This window comes from Hyla sarda, chromosome 9 (genome assembly GCF_029499605.1).
Source record: "Hyla sarda isolate aHylSar1 chromosome 9, aHylSar1.hap1, whole genome shotgun sequence".
NCBI classification, from domain to species: domain Eukaryota; kingdom Metazoa; phylum Chordata; class Amphibia; order Anura; family Hylidae; genus Hyla; species Hyla sarda.
In genome coordinates, this window is record NC_079197.1 from 64,928,855 (window position 1) to 64,955,995 (window position 27,141).

The 27,141-nt window shown below is 45.2% G+C and overlaps 2 protein-coding genes across 20 annotated transcripts in view; one reads left to right on the forward strand and one right to left on the reverse strand.

Annotated features, from left to right (window-relative positions):
- Positions 1 to 27,141, reverse strand: part of DRP2 (dystrophin related protein 2) — a 1,527,660-nt gene that overhangs the window by 632,984 nt on the left and 867,535 nt on the right. The gene's annotated exons all lie outside the window — the stretch shown is intronic.
- LOC130290916 (uncharacterized) lies at positions 8,125 to 13,799 on the forward strand. Its single transcript, XM_056539131.1, has 2 exons — positions 8,125 to 8,165; positions 8,421 to 13,799. The coding sequence occupies exon 2, from the start codon at positions 9,314 to 9,316 to the stop codon at positions 13,103 to 13,105; it is 3,792 nt and encodes a 1,263-aa protein (XP_056395106.1). The 5' UTR covers positions 8,125 to 8,165; positions 8,421 to 9,313; the 3' UTR covers positions 13,106 to 13,799.

The window sequence follows — 27,141 nt, forward strand, 5'->3', positions numbered from 1 at the left end:
TACCAAATGTATGGCAAAACCCCCCAAAAATATTTCTTGGGTGGGTAAATTGAAAAGAAAACCTCAAATTATGGGGGGTTTCATTTTCATGCTGTACAATTACGATAAAAATGACATGCTCTCATTATTCTGTAGGTCAACACAATTAAAATGATACCCATCTTTAGATACTTTACTATGATGGTATTGCTTTTAAGGAAATGCTACCTTTTTTTTTTCTTTTTACAAAATAAGTATATTTAAAATTGCCCTATTTTGACCACCTATAACTTTCTCAATTTTCCATATACAAGGCTGTATGAGGGCTCTGTTTTTGCGCTATGATCTGTATTTTTTGTTTTGTACCACTTTTGCTCATATGTGAGTTGTAAATCCCTTTTAATAAATTTTTTTGGGTTATGTGATGTGACAAAAAAGCAGTAATTTTTGACTTTTTTTTGTACGTTGCCATTCACAGGATCATTAACATTATATTTTGATAGTTCTGACATTTACGCACATGCCGTTGTCACGATGCCGGCTGGCAGGTAGTGGATCCTCTGTGCCAGAGAGGGATTGGCGTGGACCGTGCTAGTGGATCGGTTCTAAGTCACTACTGGTATTCACCAGAGCCCGCCGCAAAGCGGGATGGTCTTGCTGCCGCGGTAGTGACCAGGTCGTATCCACTAGCAACGGCTCAACCTCTCTGGCTGCTGAAGATAGGCGCGGTACAAGGGAGTAGACAGAAGCAAAGTCGGACGTAGCAGAAGGTCGGGGCAGGCAGCAAGGATCGTAGTCAGGGGCAACGGCAGGAGGTCTGGAACACAGGCTAGGAACACACAAGGAAACGCTTTCACTGGCACGATGGCAACAAGATCCGGCAAGGAAGTGCAGGGGAAGTGAGGTGATATAGGGAAGTGCACAGGTGATCAGACTAATTGGAACCACTGCGCCAATCAGCGGCGCAGTGGCCCTTTAAATCGCAAAGACCCGGCGCGCGCGCGCCCTAGGGAGCGGGGCCGCGCGCGCCGGGACAGGACCGACGGAGAGCGAGTCAGGTACGGGAGCCGGGATGCGCATCGCGAGCGGGCGCTACCCGCATCGCGAATCGCATCCCGGCGGGAGGCGGAATCGCAGCGCCCCGGGTCAGTGGATCTGACCGGAGCGCTGCAGTGAGGAGAGTGTAGCGAGCGCTCCGGGGAGGAGCGGGGACCCGGAGCGCTCGGCGTAACAGTACCCCCCCCTTGGGTCTCCCCCTCTTCTTAGAGCCTGAGAACCTGAGGAGCAGACTTTTGTCTAGGATATTGTCCTCAGGTTCCCAGGATCTCTCTTCTGGACCACAACCCTCCCAATCCACTAAAAAAAAGGTTTTCCCTCTGACCTTTTTGGAAGCCAGAATCTCTTTGACGGAGAAGATGTCCGAGGAGCCGGAAACAGGAGTGGGAGGAACAGATTTGGGAGAGAAACGGTTGATGATAAGTGGTTTAAGAAGAGAAACGTGAAAGGCATTAGGAATACGAAGAGAAGGAGGAAGAAGAAGTTTGTAAGAGACAGGATTAATCTGGCACAAAATTTTGAAAGGACCCAGATAACGTGGTCCCAACTTGTAGCTAGGGACACGGAAGCGGACATATTTAGCGGAGAGCCATACCTTGTCTCCAGGGGAAAAAATGGGAGGAGCTCTTCTTTTCTTATCCGCGAACTTCTTCATGCGTGATGAAGCCTGTAAGAGAGAATTTTGGGTCTCTCTCCATATGATGGAAAGGTCACGAGAAATTTCATCCACAGCGGGCAGACCAGAGGGCAAGGGGGTAGGGAGGGGGGGAAGAGGGTGACGGCCGTACACCACGAAAAATGGGGATTTGGAGGAAGATTCAGAGACTCTGAAGTTATACGAGAATTCGGCCCATGGTAGAAGATCTGTCCAGTCATCCTGGCGGGAGGAAACAAAATGTCGTAAATAATCACCCAAGACCTGGTTAATTCTTTCTACTTGTCCATTGGATTGAGGATGATATGCAGAAGAAAAGTTTAATTTAATCTTGAGTTGTTTACAGAGAGCCCTCCAGAATTTAGACACGAATTGGACGCCTCTATCCGAGACGATCTGCGTAGGCAACCCGTGAAGACGAAAAATGTGTACAAAAAATTGTTTAGCCAACTGAGGCGCTGAAGGAAGACCAGGAAGAGGAATGAAATGTGCCATTTTGGAGAATCGATCAACGACCACCCAAATAACAGTGTTGCCACGGGAAGGGGGTAAGTCAGTAATAAAATCCATACCAATCAGAGACCAAGGCTGTTCGGGGACAGGCAGAGGATGAAGAAAACCAGCGGGCCTCTGGCGAGGAGTCTTATCCCGGGCACAGATAGTGCAGGCTCGCACAAAGTCCACAACATCCGTCCCCAGAGTCGGCCACCAATAGAAGCGAGAGATGAGTTGCACAGATTTCTTGATGCCCGCATGACCTGCGAGATGGGAGGAGTGACCCCATTTGAGGATTCCGAGGCGTTGGCGTGGAGAAACAAAGGTCTTTCCTGGAGGAGTTTGCCTGATGGAGGCTGGAGAAGTGGAAATCAGGCAGTCAGGAGGAATGATGTGTTGTGGAGAGAGTTCAATTTCAGAAGCATCCGAGGAACGAGAGAGAGCATCGGCCCTAATGTTCTTATCGGCAGGCCGAAAGTGAATTTCAAAATTAAATCGGGCAAAGAACAGAGACCACCTGGCCTGGCGAGGATTCAGCCGTTGGGCAGACTGGAGGTAGGAGAGGTTCTTGTGATCGGTGTAAATAATAACTGGAAACCTTGATCCCTCCAGCAGATGCCTCCATTCCTCAAGTGCTAATTTAATGGCTAGAAGCTCTCGATCCCCGATGGAGTAGTTCCTCTCCGCCGGAGAGAAGGTCCTAGAAAAAAAACCACAAGTAACAGCATGCCCGGAAGAATTTTTTTGTAGAAGAACAGCTCCAGCTCCCACTGAAGAGGCATCAACCTCCAATAGGAAGGGTTTGGATGGGTCAGGTCTGGAGAGCACGGGAGCCGAAGAAAAGGCAGACTTGAGTCGTTTAAAGGCGTCTTCCGCTTGAGGAGGCCAAGACTTGGGATCGGCATTTTTTTTGGTTAAAGCCACGATAGGAGCCACAACGGTAGAAAAATGTGGAATAAATTGCCTGTAATAATTGGCGAACCCCAAAAAACGTTGGATAGCACGGAGTCCGGAGGGGCGTGGCCAATCTAAGACGGCAGAGAGTTTGTCTGGATCCATTTGTAGTCCCTGGCCAGAGACCAAGTATCCTAGGAAAGGAAGAGATTGGCATTCAAACAGACATTTCTCTATTTTGGCATAGAGTTGATTGTCACGAAGTCTCTGAAGAACCATACGGACATGCTGGCGGTGTTCTTCTAGATTAGCAGAAAAAATCAGGATATCGTCCAGATATACAACAACACAGGAGTATAAGAGATCACGAAAAATTTCATTAACAAAGTCTTGGAAGACGGCAGGGGCGTTGCACAGGCCAAAGGGCATGACCAGATACTCAAAGTGTCCATCTCTGGTGTTAAATGCCGTTTTCCATTCATCCCCCTCTCTGATGCGGATGAGATTATAAGCACCTCTTAAGTCCAGTTTGGTAAAGATGTGGGCACCTTGGAGGCGATCAAAGAGTTCAGAGATGAGGGGTAGGGGGTAGCGGTTCTTAACCGTGATTTTATTAAGACCGCGGTAGTCAATACAAGGACGTAGGGAGCCATCTTTTTTGGAGACAAAGAAAAATCCGGCTCCGGCAGGAGAGGAGGATTTACGGATAAAGCCCTTTTTTAAATTTTCCTGGACGTATTCCGACATGGCAAGAGTCTCTGGGGCGGACAGAGGATAAATTCTGCCCCGGGGTGGAGTAGTGCCCGGGAGGAGGTCGATAGGACAATCATAAGGCCTGTGAGGAGGTAGAGTCTCAGCTTGTTTTTTGCAAAAAACATCCGCAAAGTCCATATAGGCCTTAGGGAGGCCGGTTACAGGTGGAACCACAGAGTCACGGCAAGGGTTACTGGGAACCGGTTTTAGGCAGTCCTTGGAACAAGAGGGCCCCCAACTCTTGATTTCCCCAGTGGACCAATCCAGGGTAGGGGAATGAAGTTGAAGCCAAGGAAGTCCAAGGAGAATTTCAGAAGTGCAATTGGGGAGGACCAAAAGTTCAACCCTCTCGTGATGAGATCCGATGCACATTAGAAGGGGCTCCGTGCGGAAACGTATGGTACAGTCCAATCTTTCATTGTTTACACAATTGATGTAGAGGGGTCTGGCGAGACTGGTCACTGGGATGTTGAACCTGTTGACGAGAGAGGCCAAAATAAAATTTCCTGCAGATCCGGAGTCCAAGAAGGCCATGGTAGAGAAGGAGAAGGCAGAGGCAGATATCCGCACAGGCACAGTAAGACGTGGAGAAGCAGAGTAGACATCAAGGACTGTCTCACCTTTGTGCGGAGTCAGCGTACGTCTTTCCAGGCGGGGAGGACGGATAGGACAATCCTTCAGGAAGTGTTCGGTACTAGCACAGTACAGGCAGAGATTCTCCATGCGGCGTCGTGTCCTCTCTTGAGGTGTCAGGCGAGACCGGTCGACCTGCATAGCCTCCACGGCGGGAGGCACAGGAACAGATTGCAGGGGACCAGAGGAGAGAGGAGCCGGGGAGAAGAAACGCCTCGTGCGAACAGAGTCCATATCCTGGCGGAGCTCCTGACGCCTTTCGGGAAAACGCATGTCAATGCGAGTGGCTAGGTGAATGAGTTCATGTAGATTAGCAGGGATTTCTCGTGCGGCCAGAACATCTTTAATGTTGCTGGATAGACCTTTTTTAAAGGCCGCGCAGAGGGCCTCATTATTCCAGGATAATTCTGAAGCAAGAGTACGGAATTGTACGGCATACTCGCCAACGGAAGAATTACCCTGGACCAGGTTCAACAGGGCAGTCTCAGCAGAAGAGGCTCGGGCAGGTTCCTCAAAGACACTTCGGATTTCCGAGAAGAAGGAGTGTACAGAGGCAGTGACGGGGTCATTGCGGTCCCAGAGCGGTGTGGCCCAAGACAGGGCTTTTCCAGACAGAAGGCTGACTACGAAAGCCACCTTAGACCTTTCAGTGGGAAAGTGGTCTGACATCAACTCCAAGTGCAGGGAACATTGGGTAAGAAAGCCACGGCAAAACTTAGAGTCCCCATCAAATTTATCTGGCAAGGATAGGCGTAGACCAGAAGCGGCCACTCGCTGCGGAGGAGGTGCAGGAGCTGGCGGAGAAGATGATTGCTGAAGCTGTGGTAGTAACTGCTGTAGCATAACGGTCAGTTGAGACAGCTGTTGGCCTTGTTGCGCTATCTGTTGTGACTGCTGGGCGACCACCGTGGTGAGGTCAGCGACAACTGGCAGAGGAACTTCAGCGGGATCCATGGCCGGATCTACTGTCACGATGCCGGCTGGCAGGTAGTGGATCCTCTGTGCCAGAGAGGGATTGGCGTGGACCGTGCTAGTGGATCGGTTCTAAGTCACTACTGGTATTCACCAGAGCCCGCCGCAAAGCGGGATGGTCTTGCTGCGGCGGTAGTGACCAGGTCGTATCCACTAGCAACGGCTCAACCTCTCTGGCTGCTGAAGATAGGCGCGGTACAAGGGAGTAGACAGAAGCAAAGTCGGACGTAGCAGAAGGTCGGGGCAGGCAGCAAGGATCGTAGTCAGGGGCAACGGCAGGAGGTCTGGAACACAGGCTAGGAACACACAAGGAAACGCTTTCACTGGCACGATGGCAACAAGATCCGGCAAGGAAGTGCAGGGGAAGTGAGGTGATATAGGGAAGTGCACAGGTGATCAGACTAATTGGAACCACTGCGCCAATCAGCGGCGCAGTGGCCCTTTAAATCGCAAAGACCCGGCGCGCGCGCGCCCTAGGGAGCGGGGCCGCGCGCGCCGGGACAGGACCGACGGAGAGCGAGTCAGGTACGGGAGCCGGGATGCGCATCGCGAGCGGGCGCTACCCGCATCGCGAATCGCATCCCGGCGGGAGGCGGAATCGCAGCGCCCCGGGTCAGTGGATCTGACCGGAGCGCTGCAGTGAGGAGAGTGTAGCGAGCGCTCCGGGGAGGAGCGGGGACCCGGAGCGCTCGGCGTAACAGCCGTTTTTTAGGGTAAAATGAGAAAAAGGAGCAATTTACATTTTTATTGGGGGAGGGGATTTTTCACATTTGTAACTTTTTTTTTTACATTTATTTTACACTTTTTATGTCCCCATAGGGGACTATTTATATGTGCATAGCACTGAGCAGTATTAGCGGCAATCTACTTCTCTGGTCTACTAGAGGGCATACCAGAGAAGAAGACCCTGTGAGAGTGACCGGAAGAAGGGTAGGAGACCTCTGTCCACCATCTTGGCTGATTGGATCCTCATGGTCGTGTCGCAGGAAATACAATCAGCCATTAAAAGTACCAGTATCAGTATTGATCAAAGCATTTGAGTGGTTAATTGTGGATTTCAGCACAATCATTGATGTCCACCATTACCAACCGGTGCTTGGCTGCTGATAGCAGCGAGGACCAGACATGCATGAAGAGAGCACAACCCCTTTGCTCTCTTCACGTATAGGACTCACATGTACATCCTGGTGCCCCAAGTTAACAGAATTATTTTGCAAAGCAAAATGATAAAACTAGCCTGGACAAAAGTGATGGTAACCTAGAAAAATAGGGAAGCATCACAGATGTCTTCAAATTTGTAAACAGTCAGGCTGCCTATTTACGGGGTGAAAAGTAGCCACCGTGCTGTTCGATATTATGGTGTTTACCACATTAAAGGGGAGAGTTGTCTCAGGTGATAAGAAAGAAAATTATAGACTGGAATGTTAAGGCAAAAGGCTGTAAGACCATAACCAAGCTGCATGATGTTTCTGTGGCTACAGTTGCAATTATTATTAAAGGACATCTGCAGCAAAAAAAAAGACTCATCCCCTATCCACAGAATGGGGGATGTGTTTGATCGCGGGGGGTCTCTGACTGCTGGGACCCCCTGCGATCTCCCAAACGAGGTCCTGCATTGCAGCTCTATGTGAGTGGCTAATGCACGTAGCGTCGACCTCTCTGAGGTCGACGGTACACCCCCTCCCCATACATTTCTATGGGAGAGGCGAGGAGGCAGGAACACTGCCTCCAAACCTCTCCCATAGAACTACATGGAGGAGGCGTGTCGGCCGTGACATCCCTCTGCAGCCGGCATGCCTCCTGCATGTGGATAGGGGAAAAGTTGTTTTTTGCTTCAGATGTCCTTTAAGAAGTTTAAGGTCCATGGGAATGTAACCAACCTCCCTGAACGTGGCAGCAAGAGGAAAATTTATGACAAATTGAAGAGACGGATAACTAATAAGCTTAAAAAAACTTCCATAGACATTACAACTCCAATGTCAAGGTATGTCAGTGTCAGATGTATATGGCACAGAGTGTGTTGAATCTGTACAGGGTACAATGAAATTCCAAGTCTATGAAGGCATTTTGGAGCAAAATGTGCTACTCAATGTCGGGAAGCTTGGTGTCAGTTGAAAGTCATGGGTCGTCCAACAGGAAAATGACCCAAACACACAACTAAAAACACCCAAGAATGGCTAAGAGCAAAATATTGGACTATTCTGAGGGTCCATCTATGAGCCCTGATCCTGTTGAACATCTGTGAAAGAAGCTGAAACGTGCAGTCTGGAGAAGGCACCCTTTAAACCTGAGACAGTTGGAGCAGGTGGCTTATGAGGAGTGGGCCAAGAAGTCTTGGAGACAAGTGCAGAAGTCTCATTGAGAGTTACCAAATCGATTGATTGCAGTGATGGCCTCAAAAGGCTGTGCAGCAAAATATTAAGTTTAGGGTACCATCATTTTTGTTCATGCCAGTTTCTTTACTTTTTTATTTATTTTATATATATATATATATATATATATATATATATATATTGTCATGCCTCCAGCATCTTTATGTACTGTAAAGTGAGCCTGATTACACAGGCACTCCATCTAGTGGCTGACTTTGCCTTTCAGTGATTTGTCCCTCTGCTCCTTCCATCCCATCTCAGTGAAGTGAAGCATCTTGGGAGGAAGAAATCCATTACAGACTGTGCTAAGAAGAGATAGACTGCATCCTCCATTGTCCCATGTGGCAGCATCGCTGGTAAGTTTATGGACTTGCCCTACAGTATTTCTCAGCCACAGCTTCTTCCAGCTACACAGACTCTTATGTTCCAGAGCAGCAGCTGCACTGTCTTAAGTTGTGACCAGTAGACCAGCTCTCTACATGTCATCCATGTTATTACATGCTATGTTTCAGATATGTTGTAATGCTGATATGTTGTAATGCTGATATGCTGATATGTTAGTTGTATATGAACATGTGTTTATTCATGTTTTCTGCTCTATTGTTCTCTAGTTTCATCGCGTGCTTATTACCTATGACTACAGACTTCACCATACAGTCTTGTCTATTGAAGAATAGGGCGGTTTATCTGCATGTCAGACTACACACACCACAGGGCAACGTGTAGCGAGGACAGAACAGTGAAACAGCAGCTACCCAGCCAGTGGGATACAAGACACAGAGACCTGCTATAGTGCAGCTACCTGCTCAGATATACAGCACTCTCTGCACAGACAAGCATCTTCTTAAAGGCACAATGTCTCAGAAATCTTCACACAAATCCAGATCTGTTGCTTCTGTCTCCACGAAAAGCTTCATCTATTAGCAGTGCAGTGGCCATTGCCAGCGCAAAAGCTGAAGCAGCTAAAACGCGAGCAGCATTCGCTGAGCAAGAAATGCAAATAAAAATAGAGAAGGCAAGGCTAGAAGCAACATTAGAGAAACTTGCTGCAGAAAAGGAGGCTGCAGCCACCATTGCTGAAGCAGAGTTCTTAGAGGCTATATAGTATCTTGAAACACTACAGCGTGACAGCATACCAGGTATGAAGCTTAAATCGCAAGATCCATTGCAACGCACGTCAGAGTATGTAAATGAGCTCCCAGGTTCAGACAGCAATACTGATCCAGTATAAAAGCCCGAACGTTGTACCATAAGTGAAATAGGCCCAGTACAGCATGAAGTGCCATCCTGGGTCAACTACAAGCAAGAGAGCAACTCGGCTGGTAATAACCTCATTACAGGTCAAGCAGTCAAGCCAGATCACCTCACCGTTGCATCTCTCCTGACGCCAAGGCAGCATGATACTGGCCAGCACAACCAAGAGACTACTAACAGGTATGAGCATACCCCATATTCTTACCAGGGTTGTACACCACCAGTATACCCTGCTGTCTACCAGACCACAATGGACTTTGCAAAGTTTTTTACACGGCGCGAACTAGTCGCAAAAGGAATTGTGAAGTTCAATGATCGTCCTGAAGACTATAGAGCCTGGAGATCTTCCTTTCAGAATGTCACAAGAGACTTAGACCTGTCATGTAGTGAAGAGGTGGACCTCTTGGTCAAATACCTGGGGGAAGAGTCAAGCAAACATGCAGCTAGGATCAGGGCTATCAATATAAACTACCCTGAGACTGGTCTTAAAATTATTTGGAGCAGACTTGATGAGTGCTATGGCTCAGCAGAGGTTATAGAAAGTGCCCTCTACAAAAGAATTGAGGACTTTCCCAGGATAACCAACAAAGGCTATCAGAAACTCAGAGAACTTAGTGACTTACTAATGGAACTTCAAGTTGCCAAATCTGAAGGGGACTTACAAGGACTTGCATACCTTGACACAGCAAGAGGTGTCAACCCTTTAGTTCAAAAACTACCCTACAACCTACAAGAGAAGTGGATTACCCATGGTTCCACATATAAACATAAACATAATGTCCCATTTCCTCCATTCTCTGTTTTTGTTGATTTTGTACATAACCAAGCAAAGATAAGAAATGACCCTAGTTTTGATCTTACATTGTCATGTGCCACTCCAGTTCTCAATTCACGCAAAACCTCAGTGGCAGTACACAAGACTAATGTTTCTCCTCCAGATTTTATTCACAGGCCGGCAAGCCAAGCAGAGGTAAAGGCAGGGGATCCAAGCAAGCAGTGTCCCATACATCAAAAGCCTCATCCTCTCCTAAAATGTAGAGCCTTCAGAGAGAAACCAGTTGAAGACAGCAAAAGATTCCTTAAAGAGAATGGCATCTGTTACAAGTGCTGCGGATCAACATCTCATTTTGCCAAGGATTGCAAGGTCAGTGTAAAATGCACAGAATGTGACACCACAGATCACAACACAGCTTTACACCCTGGTCCAGCACCATGGGCTTCACAGAGCGCTTCAAGTGACACTGAGCATGGCGGGGATAAAAGAAACACTGCTATAGCTTCACCAGAGGTCACTTCACAATTCACAGAAGTGTGCAAAGGGACATTAGGCAGCAGATCCTGCTCTAAAATCTGTCTAGTCAGAGTCTACCCAAAAGGCCAAAAAGACAAAGCTGTAAAACTGTATGCTATACTGGATGATCAGAGTAATAGATCCTTAGCCAGATCAACATTCTTTGACATCTTCAAAACTCAAGGACCAAGCACTCCATACTCCTTAAAAACCTGTGCAGGTACCACATCCACAATGGGGAGGAAGGCCACCGGCTACCAAATTGAATCCTTAGATGGACAGACATGCCTTCCCTTGCCTACCATAATTGAGTGCAACCAAATTCCTGACAACAGATCTGAAATTCCTACAAGAGAGGTAGCAAGCTATCATTCACACCTAAAGAGCATGGCACATCTTATACCAGAACTTGATCATCAGGCACAGATAATCCTACTTCTTGGGAGAGATATTTTACAAGTACACAAGGTGAGACATCATATTAATGGCCCCAATAATGCTCCCTATGCCCAAAAGCTAGACCTAGGATGGGTCATAATAGGAGATGTATGCTTGGGACGCATGCACACTCCCACCTCTGTGACCAGCATGCTCACCAATATGCTAGACAATGGTCGACCTTCTCTTTTGCAACCATGCAACAACAACTTTCATGTCAAAGAATTGCCATACTGCAACCAACTGCTCTGCACCTATACAGATCTTCCGTGTGAAAGCCATGCAGCATCTAACATTTATGAAGATCAGTTAGGTTGTACAGTCTTTCAGAGAACAACGAAGGATAATCAAGTGGCAATGTCAATAGAGGACAAGTTGTTTTTAGACATAATGCACAATGGATTTGTTAAAGATGAAACTAACAGCTGGGTCGCACCTCTTCCATTCAGGAGTCCCAGACAACGCCTGCCTAATAACAGAGAGCAAGCTCTAAAACGTTTCTCTTCTCTCAAGCACAACCTGCAGAGGAAACAAGAAATGAGAAACCACTTCTTCACCTTCATGAAAAAGATATTTGAAAATGGCCATGCAGAGATAGCTCCCAAACTCAAAGACTTTGAGGAGTGCTGGTACCTACCAATGTTTGGAGTATACCACCCAAAGAAACCAGGCCAAATCAGGGTGGTGTTTGACTCTAGTGCCAAGTTTGAGGGTGTCTCTTTAAATGATGTTCTCTTGACAAGTCCAGACCTGAACAACAAACTTATGGGAGTACTCATGCGCTTCCGCAAAGATTCTATTGCCTTCACCGCTGACATTCAACAAATGTTTCATTGTTTCCTTGTCAAAAAGGAAGACAGGAATTTCTTAAGATTTCTCTGGTACAGAGACAATGATCTTTCTAAAAAAGTTATAGAGTACCGTATGAGAGTGCACATCTTTGGCAACAGTCCTTCGCCATCAGTTGCAATTTATGGAATCAAAAGGTCTGCTCAAGAAGGTGAGGCGGAATATGGATCAGATGTCAGAAAATTTGTAGAAAAGGACTTCTATGTTGATGACTGCCTAAAAGCTATGCCTTCAAATGAGACTGCTATTAATCTCCTCAGGAGAGCTCAAGAAATGCTTGCCTACTCAAACCTCAGGCTTCACAAAATAGCCTCCAATAGTCAAGAACTAATAGAAGCCTTTCCATCTCAAGATCACTGTAGTGATTTGAAAGACCTGGACTTAGGGACCGACCCTATGCCAGTACAACGCAGCCTTGGACTTCTCTGGAATCTAAAATCGGACACATTCATCTTCCAAGCCAGCAAGGAGGAAAAGCCCTTCACACGTAGGGGTGTTCTGTCCACCATAAATAGCTTGTATGATCCCTTGGGGTTTGCAGCTCCTGTTACAATTCAAGGAAAAGCCCTACTCAGAAACTTAACCCGTGAAACATCTGACTGGGACACACCTTTACCAGCCGATCAAAGGATTCAGTGGGAAGAGTGGAAAAACTCTCTAACAGCTTTATCTAAGCTCAATGTAGCTAGACCCTATGCACCAGTGCCTTCTACAGAAATACAAAGCCAAAAACTCTACATATTTTCAGATGCTTCTGTCAAGGCAATTGCTGCTGTGGCCTATATTAAAACCATGGACTCTAAAGGACAATGCCATGTCGGATTTGTCATGGGTAAAACCAAACTTGCACCATACCCTGAGCACACTGTACCAAGACTAGAACTATGTGCTGCTGTACTAGCTGTTGAGGTAGCTGAATTAATTACATCTGAATTGGACATTGACCTAAAAGATGTTGCATTCTACACAGACAGTAAGATGGTCTTAGGTTATATCTACAATGAAACCAGAAGATTCTATGTCTATGTTAACAACAGAGTGTTACGGATTAGGAGATCTGTCCATCCAAAGCAGTGGCACTATGTACCTACAGACCAGAACCCTGCTGATCATGCTACTAGAGCCGTTGCTGCTAATCATTTGAATAACACTACGTGGTTTTCAGGACCAAAATTCTTGTACAACCCAGAGCAAGCTACCGTTAAAGCCTTTGAATTAGTGGGTGCAGAGTTGGATGTTGAAATCCGCCCTCAGGTGTCTACACTCCACACAACAACTTCAGATAACCAACTCGGATCTCAGAGATTCAAACGATTTTCAACCTGGAAGTCACTTGTTCAAGCTATTACCTGTTTAATTCACACAACTTGCTCATTCAGTAGTATGAGAACTTCTAGTCTAAACGAATATAAAGGCCGGCATCACGGCATCACTGTGCAAAGGTCTATGCAGTATCAGACCTGAAACATTCAAGAAATCACATTATCTATACTGTTCAACAAGAAGCCTACTCTAGAGAGATCGAGAGCCTCACCAACAAGAGACCATTACCTAAGGACAGTGAATTGAGTAAGCTTGACCCAATCATTGATAGCAATGGCCTAGTGAGAGTAGGAGGCCGACTCAAGGAAGCAAAGCTGGAGTACAAAGAGAAAAGCCCTCTTATAATCCCTGGTTATTGCCATATTGCTGCTTTACTCGTGAATCCAAGTTGTTTCTCAGACCAATATCTGAACTAATTTAGCTTCTATCTTTTGAAGACTAAATTGGTGGCATCCACGGATACCAAGCGGGGAGTGTCATTCCTCCAGCATCTTTATGTACTGTAAAGTGAGCCTGATTACACAGGCACTCCATCTAGTGGCTGACTTTGCCTTTCAGTGATTTGTCCCTCTGCTCCTTCCATCCCTCCTCAGTGAAGTGAAGCATCTTGGGAGGAAGAAATCCATTACAGACTGTGCTAAGAAGAGATAGACTGCATCCTCCATTGTCCCATGTGGCAGCATCGCTGGTAAGCTTATGGACTTGCCCTACAGTATTTCTCAGCCACAGCTTCTTCCAGCTACACAGACTCTTATGTTCCAGAGCAGCAGCTGCACTGTCTTAAGTTGTGACCAATAGTGTTGAGCGGCATAGGCCATATTCGAATTCGCGAATATTCGCGAATATATGGACGAATATTCGTCATATATTCGCGAATATTCGCATATTCGTTATATCCTCGTTTTATTTTCGCGTATGCGAAAATACGCGCATGCGAAAATTAACATATGTGGAAATTCGCATATGCGAAAATTAGCATATGCTAATTTTCGCATATGCGAATTTTCGCACGCCCGTCTCACACAGTAGTATTACAGCCTTCTTTACACCACACAAGCTGGAAGCAGAGAGGGATGATCACTGTGATGTGTACTGTGAAGAAAAAAAAAAAAAAAAAAAAAAAAACAACGAATATTCGTAATTACGAATATATAGCGCTATATTCGCGAAATTCGCGAATTCGCGAATATGCGATATTCGCGAATAATATTCGAATTGCGAATATTCGCGAGCAACACTAGTGACCAATAGACCAGCTCTCTACATGTCATCCATGTTATTACATGCTATGTTTCAGATATGTTGTAATGCTGATATGTTGTAATGCTGATATGCTGATATGTTAGTTGTATATGAACATGTGTTTTCTGCTCTATTGTTTTCTAGTTTCATCGCGTGCTTATTACCTATGACTCAATAAATCTACAGACTTCACCATACAGTCTTGTCTATTGAAGAATAGGGCGGTTTATCTGCATGTCAGACTACACACACCACAGGGCAACGTGTAGCGAGGACAGAACATATATATAGGAATATGCAAAGCAGCTCATTACACCACCTTATTCAGGTAGTGTTCCGTGGTATCAGCTTAGCTCCTGTTAAGGAATATGAAAAGCTAATCAGGATTTATGCCAAGCCAGACTACTTCCCAAAAGAAAAGTTTCTACCCATCTGCAGACAGCTGTTTCGTGTTTTTTGCCACTCGTCAGTACAGAGCAGGGTGATCTGGCTTGGCTGGGGTAAGAGGCCTGAGAGCAGCTAAAGGGGATGAGTATTTATCTCAGGGAGAGATTACCACTCCTGGTATGATGGAGCTTCATAAGGCCATTTTGCACTCCGCGGGCATTCTGGGTAGGGGAATATGCAAAGCAGCTCCTTACACCACCTTATTCAGGTAGTGTTCCCTGGTAACACAAGCTGACAAGCTGACAGGGAACACTACCTGAATAAGGTGGTGTAATGAGCTGCTTTGCATATTCCCCTACCCAGAATGCCCGCGGAGTGCAAAATGGCCTTATGAAGCTCCGTCATACCAGGAGTGGTAATCTCTCCTCCCTGAGATAAATACTCATCCCCTTTAGCTGAGATATATATATATATATAACAATTATCATACAAAGCAGCACCTCCTTGTATCCAGGTGATTGGGTGCAAGCCCTTGAACCTCGGTGCTCCGGTCCTCTTTAGATATAAATGGATATAGGCAGCACACCAAAATGGGTGAAAAAATAAGTGCTTTTATTCCAAGGAAAATTGACAACGTTTCAGCGATCTCTCACTGCCATTTTCAAGTGATTTACAAGTGATACAAGCGGGGTTAAATACCTCCCCGAATCAGTGACATCATCAACATTTACATATCATGTGACATCTGACATGTTATAAACAAAGTATAAACTATACAAACCAATAAATACAAACATGATCAATTTAGTGTATTCAATTCTGTGGTATAAAGTGTATACATCTCTGTATTCCGATCGCCAATCACTTATAGGATCGGATTGTGATATAAATGTACAATTATAACAGTGATCGTGTAAACAAAACAAGTAAAGAGGGGTTAAAAGACGTTACCCAATCAAGCAAACCCGTTTGTTTAGCCGGCCTCTTCGCAAACGCGCCATGATCCGCAGACCCGAGTCCACATGGGACGCCGGGATCTACTTCCGGTGTAACCGGAGTTCAACCAATCATAGTAACGGCGTCCCTGGTAGTCAGGTAAACAATGACTTGCGCATCGCGGCCAAGCTCCGTGGCTCTCAGCGCATGCTCAATGTATGTATAGGTGTTCACCAGCGCCATATTAGTTCAGGGCAAATAAATATTAGGTTATATAGCGAACTGCTGGCAAAGCACTTCACTCCATTACCAAATGTATAGTAGGAATCATATTATTCCAATATTGTAACCCCGCACACATGCTAAAAAAACAATCAAGGGACCTGGACACTTGCCCTCTGTTATGCACCGCACGGATCTGGGTGCGACTTATGGAATCCATAGGGTCCCAAAGTACGCTTCTCCCTACCAGATTGGTAAAAGCCTCACCTTCTGGTTGTCAGGATACTTCACCAGACCGTTCTTGTCAATACAGAGGTGTCCAACGGCAACCCATCATACACGTGACAATCATACCAGGGTACAACATTAGTAGTAGATCAATTAGGAAACATAAGGAATATGTGTCTTGCAGTATCAATATTAGTATAGGGGCGCCGTCACTATACTGGTAAAAATTAACCAAATACAGAAAAAATAAGTAAAAAATGAAAATTATATATAAAAAAAGGAAATATGTATATAAATAAAAAAGAATGCGGATCCGTGTTGAGGTACTCGGTTCTTTTCTCTGGGTTGCTTGATTTTAACGTTGATGGTCTATACTTCAAGATTTCTGAAATTTAAGACGACAAGTATTAGTAAATAATATCACTTGTAGAATACATAACCACACTGAACATAACCTTACACTGGGACTCTACAACAATTATCTCATCATCATCCTTGGCGTAACTACAAATTCTACGTTCAGACCATTTGGTTTAAGGGAATCGAGGTCATATATCCACCTCAATTCTCTTTTCTGTAATGCGGCGACCCTATCCCCACCTCTCTTTAGTGGTGGAATATGATCCACCACCATACACTTTAAATCCTGTTCTCGATGTCCCGCTTCCAAAAAATGCTTGGACAACGGTAAATCGACTCTCCCTTTGCGTATAGAGTATCTATGTTGATTCAATCTTACTTTAAACTCACATTTTGTCTCTCCAATATAAATGAACCCACAGGGACACCACAGAATATAGACCACAAAATCACTCTCACAATTAAGATAGAATTTTATAGGATAAGCTTTGCCTGTTTGGGGGTGTGTGAATGTATTCCCCTTCTGCACATACCTACAATTCACGCACCTCCTACAGGGAAAGCATCCCTTTGCCTGTACCGAAACATATTTCTGTGTTTGAGTTTGTTTAGACACATCCGCCTTTACTAGGTCATCCTTTAAATTTCTGGCCCTACGATAGGACATGAGGGGCATTTCCCTAAGTTCAGGAATATTGGGAAAACTTTCACTGATTAAGTGCCAATGTTTTTTTAATTTTTGGGCAATCTGTCCTGATACTTCATTAAAGGTGGAAATGAATGGAATACGTGTTGTCTGGTCTCTTTTAGTTCTAGATTTCCTCTGTCCACTCCTTTCCTCATAAAGCCTCTGTTTCTGCCTATTAACCAGAGTGGAGGGATAGCCTCTGGCCATAAATTGGGTTGCCATTTTATTAACTGCCTGATCCAATTTCTCACTACTGTCAACAATTCTGCTGGCACGTAGAAATTGGCTGTATGGTAGTGACTCAATCATCTGTCTCGGGTGGCACGAATTAAATTGCAGCAAGGTATTACAGTCTGTGGGCTTATAATATATGTCTGTAGAGAGTCTATGATTTACAATAGAGACTTCTGTGTCCAAAAATTGTACCTTATCTTGTGAATAGGTCAGGGTAAACTGTAAGTCCCTGTCAACACTATTAAGGTATGTTTGGAATTCCACTAATTCCTCACCCGTGCCATCCCAGATCAAAAAAATATCATCTATGTAGCGCCACCACCCCAGGATCTTCCTGGAGTGGTGGGCTACATAGACGTGGCTTTCCTCAAACTCTCTCATTACTATGTTCGCATACGTGGGCGCCATGTTGCTGCCCATGGCAGTCCCACGTAGTTGGAAATAGTATTTTTCATCAAAAAGAAAATAGTTATTCTGTAGTACAAACAGTAAAAGACTTAAAATAAAGTCAATCTGTTTCACATGAAAATGTGCCTCCTCCATTGTCTTTTTAATGGCTCTTACTCCCCTCTCGTGCTGGATTGATGTGTACAAACTAACAATGTCAAAACTGGCAATTATGGCATTGGTAGGTACAACAATTTGTGAGATTTTTGATAAAAAATCACCAGTATCACGTAAATATGATTGTGCTTCCACAGCGAATTGTCGTAAAATTTTGTCCAAAAAGATGGATACATTGTTAGATACTGACCCTCTGCCGGAGACTATGGGCCTACCAGGAGGATCCTGTAGGCTTTTGTGTATCTTCGGCAGGGGGTACAGTAAAGGAGTAACCGGGAAATCAACTATAAGAAATTCACTTAATTTATTATCAATGAGGCCCTGCTCGAGTGCATCAGTGATGATCACCTGTAATTTGTCCATTATCTGTCGTTTGGGGTCTCTGGGCAACATTTTATATACATCTGGGTCCCCCAGCTGTCTATGTGCCTCACTAAGATAGGTGCTCCGGTCCATGATCACAACCCCGCCGCCCTTGTCCGCCGGCTTGATAATGAGGTTGTGATCATGGACCAGCTCCTGCATAGCTAGTAATTCGGTATGTGTTAAATTAGGATGTTTTAGTTTAGTCTGTTGTTCTTTAATCATAGTAAATTCTCTCCTCATACACTCCATAAATGTAGTGACCGCAGGGGATTCTACAGTAGGCTGAAATTTGCTAGGAATATGTACATCCAATTTTTTAAAAACAAAATCAGCACTATCACCAATAGTGGTAGTCTTTTACTGTTTGTACTACAGAATAACTATTTTCTTTTTGATGAAAAATACTATGTCCAACTACGTGGGACTGCCATGGGCAGCAACATGGCGCCCACGTATGCGAACATAGTAATGAGAGAGTTTGAGGAAAGCCACGTCTATGTAGCCCACCACTCCAGGAAGATCCTGGGGTGGTGGCACTACATAGATGATATTTTTTTGATCTGGGATGGCACGGGTGAGGAATTAGTGGAATTCCAAAGATACCTTAATAGTGTTGACAGGGACTTACAGTTTACCCTGACCTATTCACAAGATAAGGTACAATTTTTGGACACAGAAGTCTCTATTGTAAATCATAGACTCTCTACAGACATATATTATAAGCCCACAGACTGTAATACCTTGCTGCAATTTAATTCGTGCCACCCGAGACAGATGATTGAGTCACTACCATACAGCCAATTTCTACGTGCCAGCAGAATTGTTGACAGTAGTGAGAAATTGGATCAGGCAGTTAATAAAATGGCAACCCAATTTATGGCCAGAGGCTATCCCTCCACTCTGGTTAATAGGCAGAAACAGAGGCTTTATGAGGAAAGGAGTGGACAGAGGAAATCTAGAACTAAAAGAGACCAGACAACACGTATTCCATTCATTTCCACCTTTAATGAAGTATCAGGACAGATTGCCCAAAAATTAAAAAAACATTGGCACTTAATCAGTGAAAGTTTTCCCAATATTCCTGAACTTAGGGAAATGCCCCTCATGTCCTATCGTAGGGCCAGAAATTTAAAGGATGACCTAGTAAAGGCGGATGTGTCTAAACAAACTCAAACACAGAAATATGTTTCGGTACAGGCAAAGGGATGCTTTCCCTGTAGGAGGTGCGTGAATTGTAGGTATGTGCAGAAGGGGAATACATTCACACACCCCCAAACAGGCAAAGCTTATCCTATAAAATTCTATCTTAATTGTGAGAGTGATTTTGTGGTCTATATTCTGTGGTGTCCCTGTGGGTTCATTTATATTGGAGAGACAAAATGTGAGTTTAAAGTAAGATTGAATCAACATAGATACTCTATACGCAAAGGGAGAGTCGATTTACCGTTGTCCAAGCATTTTTTGGAAGCGGGACATCGAGAACAGGATTTAAAGTGTATGGTGGTGGATCATATTCCACCACTAAAGAGAGGTGGGGATAGGGTCGCCGCATTACAGAAAAGAGAATTGAGGTGGATATATGACCTCGATTCCCTTAAACCAAATGGTCTGAACGTAGAATTTGTAGTTACGCCAAGGATGATGATGAGATAATTGTTGTAGAGTCCCAGTGTAAGGTTATGTTCAGTGTGGTTATGTATTCTACAAGTGATATTATTTACTAATACTTGTCGTCTTAAATTTCAGAAATCTTGAAGTATAGACCATCAACGTTAAAATCAAGCAACCCAGAGAAAAGAACCGAGTACCTCAACACAGATCCGCATTCTTTTTTATTTATATACATATTTCCTTTTTTTATATATAATTTTCATTTTTTACTTATTTTTTCTATATTTGTTTAATTTTTACCAGTATAGTGACGGCGCCCCTATACTAATATTGATACTGCAAGACACATATTCCTTATGTTTCCTAATTGATCTACTACTAATGTTGTACCCTGGTATGATTGTCACGTGTATGATGGGTTGCCGTTGGACACCTCTGTATTGACAAGAACGGTCTGGTGAAGTATCCTGACAACCAGACGGTGAGGCTTTTACCAATCTGGTAGGGAGAAGCGTACTTTGGGACCCTATGGATTCTATAAGTCGCACCCAGATCCGTGCGGTGCATAACAGAGGGCAAGTGTCCAGGTCCCTTGATTGTTTTTTTAGCATGTGTGCAGGGTTACAATATTGGAATAATATGATTCCTACTATACATTTGGTAATGGAGTGAAGTGCTTTGCCAGCAGTTCGCTATATAACCTAATATTTATTTGCCCTGAACTAATATGGCGCTGGTGAACACCTATACATACATTGAGCATGCGCTGAGAGCCACGGAGCTTGGCCGCGATGCGCAAGTCATTGTTTACCTGACAGGTCGGGATGTCTCTATGACTACCAGGGACGCCGTTACTATGATTGGTTGAACTCCGGTTACACCGGAAGTAGATCCCGGCGTCCCATGTGGACTCGGGTCTGCGGATCATGGCGCGTTTGCGAAGAGGCCGGCTAAACAAACGGGTTTGCTTGATTGGGTAACGTCTTTTAACCCCTCTTTTACTTGTTTTGTTTACACGATCACTGTTATAATTGTACATTTATATCACAATCCGATCCTATAAGTGATTGGCGATCGGAATACAGAGATGTATACACTTTATACCACAGAATTTAATACACTTAATTGATCATGTTTGTATTTATTGGTTTGTATAGTTTATACTTTGTTTATAACATGTCAGATGTCACATGATATGTAAATGTTGATGATGTCACTGATTCGGGGAGGTATTTAACCCCGCTTGTATCACTTGTAAATCACTTGAAAACGGCGGTGAGAGATCGCTGAAACGTTGTCAATTTTCCTTGGAATAAAAGCACTTATTTTTTCACCCATTTTGGTGTGCTGCCTATATCCATTTATATATATATATTGTGATAAGGTGAATGGGGTGGTCTGTGACGGAGTCTATGTCTCGACAGAATTGTTCAGAGAGGCTTATGATTTTTAACCCCAGGGGGAGTGTATGTTTCTGTGTATGTCACCAGAATTAATATTTAGTTATGGGCCCCTGGGGTGGAGCATTTGGAGAGTAGGGTGGGCCAGTGCTCCACCCCGCAGTTTAGCGGTTTTCTTGGAAGACATAGATCCAGCCCAGGGTTTTGGACTGTCTCCAACCTATTGCTCAGGTGCAGGTAATCGGCTGCACCAGTGGGAATAAATCCCTCCCTGCTAGGCAGATAAAGAGGGGAATGTTTTGTTTCTCTATGAAAAGGCTGGAAGCAGCAGGCTGGAAAAAGACTGGAGTGCTGAGAGTGGACAAAGACTCTAGGTTGGTGAAACCAATATTGTTTTGTTTAGTTTAACCCTGAGAGATAGGGAACCTAATGTCAGTTAGTGCTCAGACGAGCTAGGTTTTTTGTTTGTTTATGTTTTCATTTACTGCTGTATCCTGTGTGGATTACAAATACAGTGCCTGGAGTATATGCAATTATAAGGACTGTGCCTATTGTTTACCCTAGAGGACCGTGCTACCTGCAAACAAGGATCACAATATGGTGGAGGATGCGTGCACAGTAGCACATTGAGGGTCTGTGGGTGTTCCAGTCATTCGGTAGTCTGCTTGAGGACTTTTATTTTGGCAGACCTGCTAATCAAATAAGTAGCACCATACCTTTAAGACTGTTACCTGCTTGGTGCTATAATGGAGGATCTGGTGAAAGCTCTGGTACAGGCAACCGCTGTACAACAGGAAACAAATCGTCTACTGGTTACCCAGGTTGAGACCCTGAAGGAAGCCCAGCAGATGGATAGAGCTGCCCTTACTGAGGTGTTGCAGAGGGTGATATTGCCATCTGCAGAGAGCCCCCCTCGTGAAAGAGGATCCCGTATCCGTGCCACAGACTTCCTGCATAAGATGACAGAGACAGATGATGTGGAGGCTTACCTCACCACTTTCGAGAGGGTTGCTGCCCGGGAAAGATGGCCACTGGGTCAGTGGGCGGGGCTTCTAGCTCCATGCCTGAGTGGGGAGTGCCAAAAAGCCTATGAAGACCTACCTTCTGATCAGACCCAGGATTACGAGCAACTTAAAGCTGAAATTCTAAAGCGCATTGGCGTAACACCAGCCGTTCGAGCCCACAGGTTTCATAATTGGGCATACGATGTGAGTAAACCTACCAGAGCCCAGATGTATGAATTGCTCAGGCTCGCTCAGAAGTGGCTGGAGCCAGAGCGCAACCCTGCTACCAAGATAGTGGAGATGATTGTGATGGACCGTTTTCTCAGACACCTGCCAACAGGACTGCGACAATGGGTCTGTCAAGAGGACCCTCAGGATGCAGAAGCAATGATGTGCCTGATTGAGAGGTATTTGGTTGCCAAGGAGCCATACAGTATTGATCTTCATCAGAAGTCTCGACCGGCTAACAACCGGATAAGCGGAAAAGTGGGAAACAAAAGACAAAACTTTGTACCGAACCTTGAACCATATGACCAGGGTGGCAGAAGGTCCCCACCTCCATTACGGCTACAAGACCAAGCTGAGGGGCAACTCCGGTGCTTTAAATGCCATGAGCCTGGACATTTTGCACGCAGCTGTCCAGAGAATGAAGAGCCCATGCAGTGTGATGTAGGGACAAGGGCTCTGCATAGGACTGTATTGACTTGCTCAAAGATGTGCGTGGTGACTAGTGCTACTAATGCAATGCATTTAATGATGGTGAGGGTGGAAGGAAAGAATGTACAAGCTCTAATTGATTCAGGGAGTGAGGTTACCTTGATAAAAAGTTTTCTGCTCCAGCCAGGGAAATTAGACACCAAGCAAGTGATTGATATTGTGTGTATACATGGTGACACCCACACATACCCCACAGCAGAGGTTGAGTTTGGTACCAAGGTAGGGAAAGTGAAATGCTCTGTAGGGGTAGTGCCCCTATTACCGTATGATGTGGTATTAGGGAGGGACTTCCCCCATTTCTGCCGCCTATGGGAAAAGTGCTCTGCTCATCCAGAAATGCGCTCTGAGGAGCTACCCGAGGTAGAGTGTATAGATAATATTTTTCCTTTCTCCGATTTAGAATGTGACGAGCAAGGTGTGTCTGGGTAATGAGGTAGAACCTCCCCATACTGAAGACCCTATAGACGAAGTGGAGTTTCAGGATCTCAGAGTTCCCCCTGGTAACTTCCGAGCAGCCCAATGGGAAGATAAGTCCTTGACAGCTGCAAGAGAGAATGTACAAATAGTGGAGGGCACAAGGGCAGACCCTGACAAGCCCTTAAGCTTTCCTTATTTCATGGTGAAAAATAATTTGCTGTATCGAGTAGAGAAAAAGGGGGAAGAGGAGGCAGAACAGTTGTTAGTTCCCCAATCTCACCGAAACACTGTTTTAAAACTAGCCCATAGCCATGCGTTAGGTGGGCACCTTGGTTTTGAAAAAACGAGGGAACGAATTCTGACCCGATTCTATTGGCCAGGGGTATTTTCGGCAATAGAAAGGTTTTGTAAGTCCTGCCCAGAATGCCAACTGAAAGCTCCGCATAAGGGCTTTCATAGTCCATTGGTACCCCTTCCCATCATAGAGGTTCCATTCGAAAGAATAGCAATGGACCTGATAGGGCCGTTGCCTAAGTCCACAAGAGGACATCAGTACATTCTAGTTGTTGTGGATTATGCAACACGGTATCCAGAGGCTGTAGCTCTACGGAATGCCACCTCTAAAAATGTTGCAAGGGAGTTACTGATGATGTTTAGCAGGATGGGTATACCTAAGGAAATTCTCACAGATCAAGGAACCCCTTTTATGTCAAAAATCATGCATGATTTGTGCAAACTGCTCAGAATCAAGCAGCTGAAAACCTCGGTATACCCTCCGCAAACTGATGGATTAGTGGAGAGGTTTAATAAAACTCTAAAGGCTATGCTGCGGAAGGTGATAGACAAGGATGGAAAAAACTGGGATTATCTCATACCCTACCTGATGTTTTCTATTAGAGAAGTCCCGCAAGCTTCCACAGGATTTTCACCTTTCGAGTTAATGTATGGTAGGCATCCAAGAGGCATATTGGATGTTGCCAAGGAAACATGGGAACAAGAGCATACCCCCCATCACAGTCTTATAGAGCATGTAGCGCAAATGCAAGAGCGGATCGAAGCGGTAATTCCCATAGTTAGAGAAAACATGGAAAAGGCCCAGAGAGCCCAACAAGCAAGCTACAACCGAAACGCAAGGCTACGGGTATTCAAACCAGGTGATAGGGTTCTAGTTCTTGTTCCCACAGTAGAAAGCAAATTCTTAGCCAGCTGGCAAGGGCCATATGAAATCACTGAACGGATCAGTGATGTGAACTATAAAGTAAGACAGCCAGGCAGACGAAAGCCAGAACAGACATATCATATAAATTTATTGAAGCCATGGGTAGAACGAGAGGTTCTCATCATGACCAGAAATAAACCTACCCAAGCCACTTGTGAGCAGGGTCCGGAGGTGCATGTTGCTGATACTCTTGCCCCCCATCAGAAACAGGAAGTCAGGGAGTTTGTGTCTAAAAATAGGGATGTATTTTCCCCAATACCGGGAAAAACACATATAATCAAGCATGATATCCTGACTGAACCTGGGAAAAAGATCAATCTGAAGCCCTACAGGATACCTGAGGCTAGACGTGAAGCAGTTAGTGCAGAGGTTAAAAAGATGCTTGAGTTGGGGGTGATTGAAGTATCACAAAGTGAGTGGAACAACCCAATTGTGTTAGTGCCCAAACCAAATGGAGAAATCCGTTTCTGTAATGATTTCCGTAAACTAAATGATATCTCTAAGTTTGATGCCTACCCGATGCCTCGTGTGGATGAGCTAATCGAACGATTAGGTAAGGCCAGATATCTGAGCACCTTGGACCTCACCAAGGGATACTGGCAGGTACCCCTGACAGAGAAAGCAAAAGAGAAAACCGCGTTTTCTACCCCTGAAGGGTTGTTCCAATATAAAGTGCTGCCATTTGGGTTGCATGGGGCCCCAGCAACGTTTCAGCGTATGATGGATAAGATACTTCATCCCCACAGACAGTACGCAGCCGCCTACCTGGATGATGTGGTGATTCACAGTGCGGACTGGGAAACCCACTTGATGAAGGTTCAGGCAGTTGTGGATAGTATAAGGGCTGCTGGTTTGACAGCTAACCCTGCTAAGTGTTCTTTAGGGCTAGAAGAAGCAAAATATCTAGGGTACACTATCGGGCGGGGGCTCCTTAAACCACAAGAGAGCAAAGTAGCAGCCATCACCAGTTGGCCACGTCCTGTAACTAAAAAGCAAGTCAGGGCTTTTTTAGGCTTAACCGGCTACTATCGTAGGTTCATCCCTGGGTACGCTACCATTGCCAACCCATTGACTGAACTTACTAAGGCAAAAGGCCCGATTATGGTTAAGTGGACCCCGGAAGCGGAGCATGCCTTTCAAGTCTTGAAGGGAGCCTTGTGTGCTGACCCTGTTTTGGTGGCTCTGGATTTCACTAAACCATTTGTGGTACAGACCGATGCGTCTGATGTGGGTCTTGGCGCGGTTCTGTCCCAGGTACATGAAGGAGAGGAACATCCTGTCATGTATCTGAGCCGGAAAATGAATCCCCATGAACAGAGGTACTCCGTAGTGGAAAAGGAATGCCTGGCGATAAAATGGGCTTTAGAATCCCTGAGATATTACTTACTGGGGAGATGTTTTACACTAATCACGGACCATGCTCCTTTAACATGGATGAGGCATAACAAAGAAAAGAATGCCAGAGTGACTAGATGGTTCCTAAGTCTTCAGCCTTACCAGTTTACTGTTGCTCACAGGGCCGGAACTGCCCAAGGTAATGCGGATGGCCTCTCCCGAGTTCACTGTCTATGGTCCCAGGCCGCTCGCCCCGGTGGGTCTGAGCTGGGGAGGGGGATATGTGATAAGGTGAATGGGGTGGTCTGTGACGGAGTCTATGTCTCGACAGAATTGTTCAGAGAGGCTTATGATTTTTAACCCCAGGGGGAGTGTATGTTTCTGTGTATGTCACCAGAATTAATATTTAGTTATGGGCCCCTGGGGTGGAGCATTTGGAGAGTAGGGTGGGCCAGTGCTCCACCCCGCAGTTTAGCGGTTTTCTTGGAAGACATAGATCCAGCCCAGGGTTTTGGACTGTCTCCAACCTATTGCTCAGGTGCAGGTAATCGGCTGCACCAGTGGGAATAAATCCCTCCCTGCTAGGCAGATAAAGAGGGGAATGTTTTGTTTCTCTATGAAAAGGCTGGAAGCAGCAGGCTGGAAAAAGACTGGAGTGCTGAGAGTGGACAAAGACTCTAGGTTGGTGAAACCAATATTGTTTTGTTTAGTTTAACCCTGAGAGATAGGGAACCTAATGTCAGTTAGTGCTCAGACGAGCTAGGTTTTTTGTTTGTTTATGTTTTCATTTACTGCTGTATCCTGTGTGGATTACAAATACAGTGCCTGGAGTATATGCAATTATAAGGACTGTGCCTATTGTTTACCCTAGAGGACCGTGCTACCTGCAAACAAGGATCACAATATATATATATATATATATATATATATATATATATATATATATATATACACAGTGGTCCCTCAACATACGATGGTAATTTGCTCCAAACGAACCATCGTTTGTCGAATTCATCGTATGTTGAGGGATCCGTGCAATGTAAAGTATAGGAAGCTGTACTCACCTCTCCCCGCCGCTCTGGACAAGGTCCTCACCCGATGCTGTCCCAGGGGCTCCCGATGCTGTCCCGCTGCACCGGTGTCTTCTTCGGGATCCTCCAGCTTCTTCCACATCTTCTGCAGGGTCCACGCTTCGCTTTCTGGTGACGTTATTACGCTGCTGCATCGGCACGGCGTGCGTAGTGACG

Excerpts from the sequence above, each read along its gene's own strand:
- LOC130290916 (XM_056539131.1), top strand. The coding sequence starts at position 9,314 with ATGGACTTTGCAAAGTTTTTTACACGGCGCGAACTAGTCGCAAAAGGA.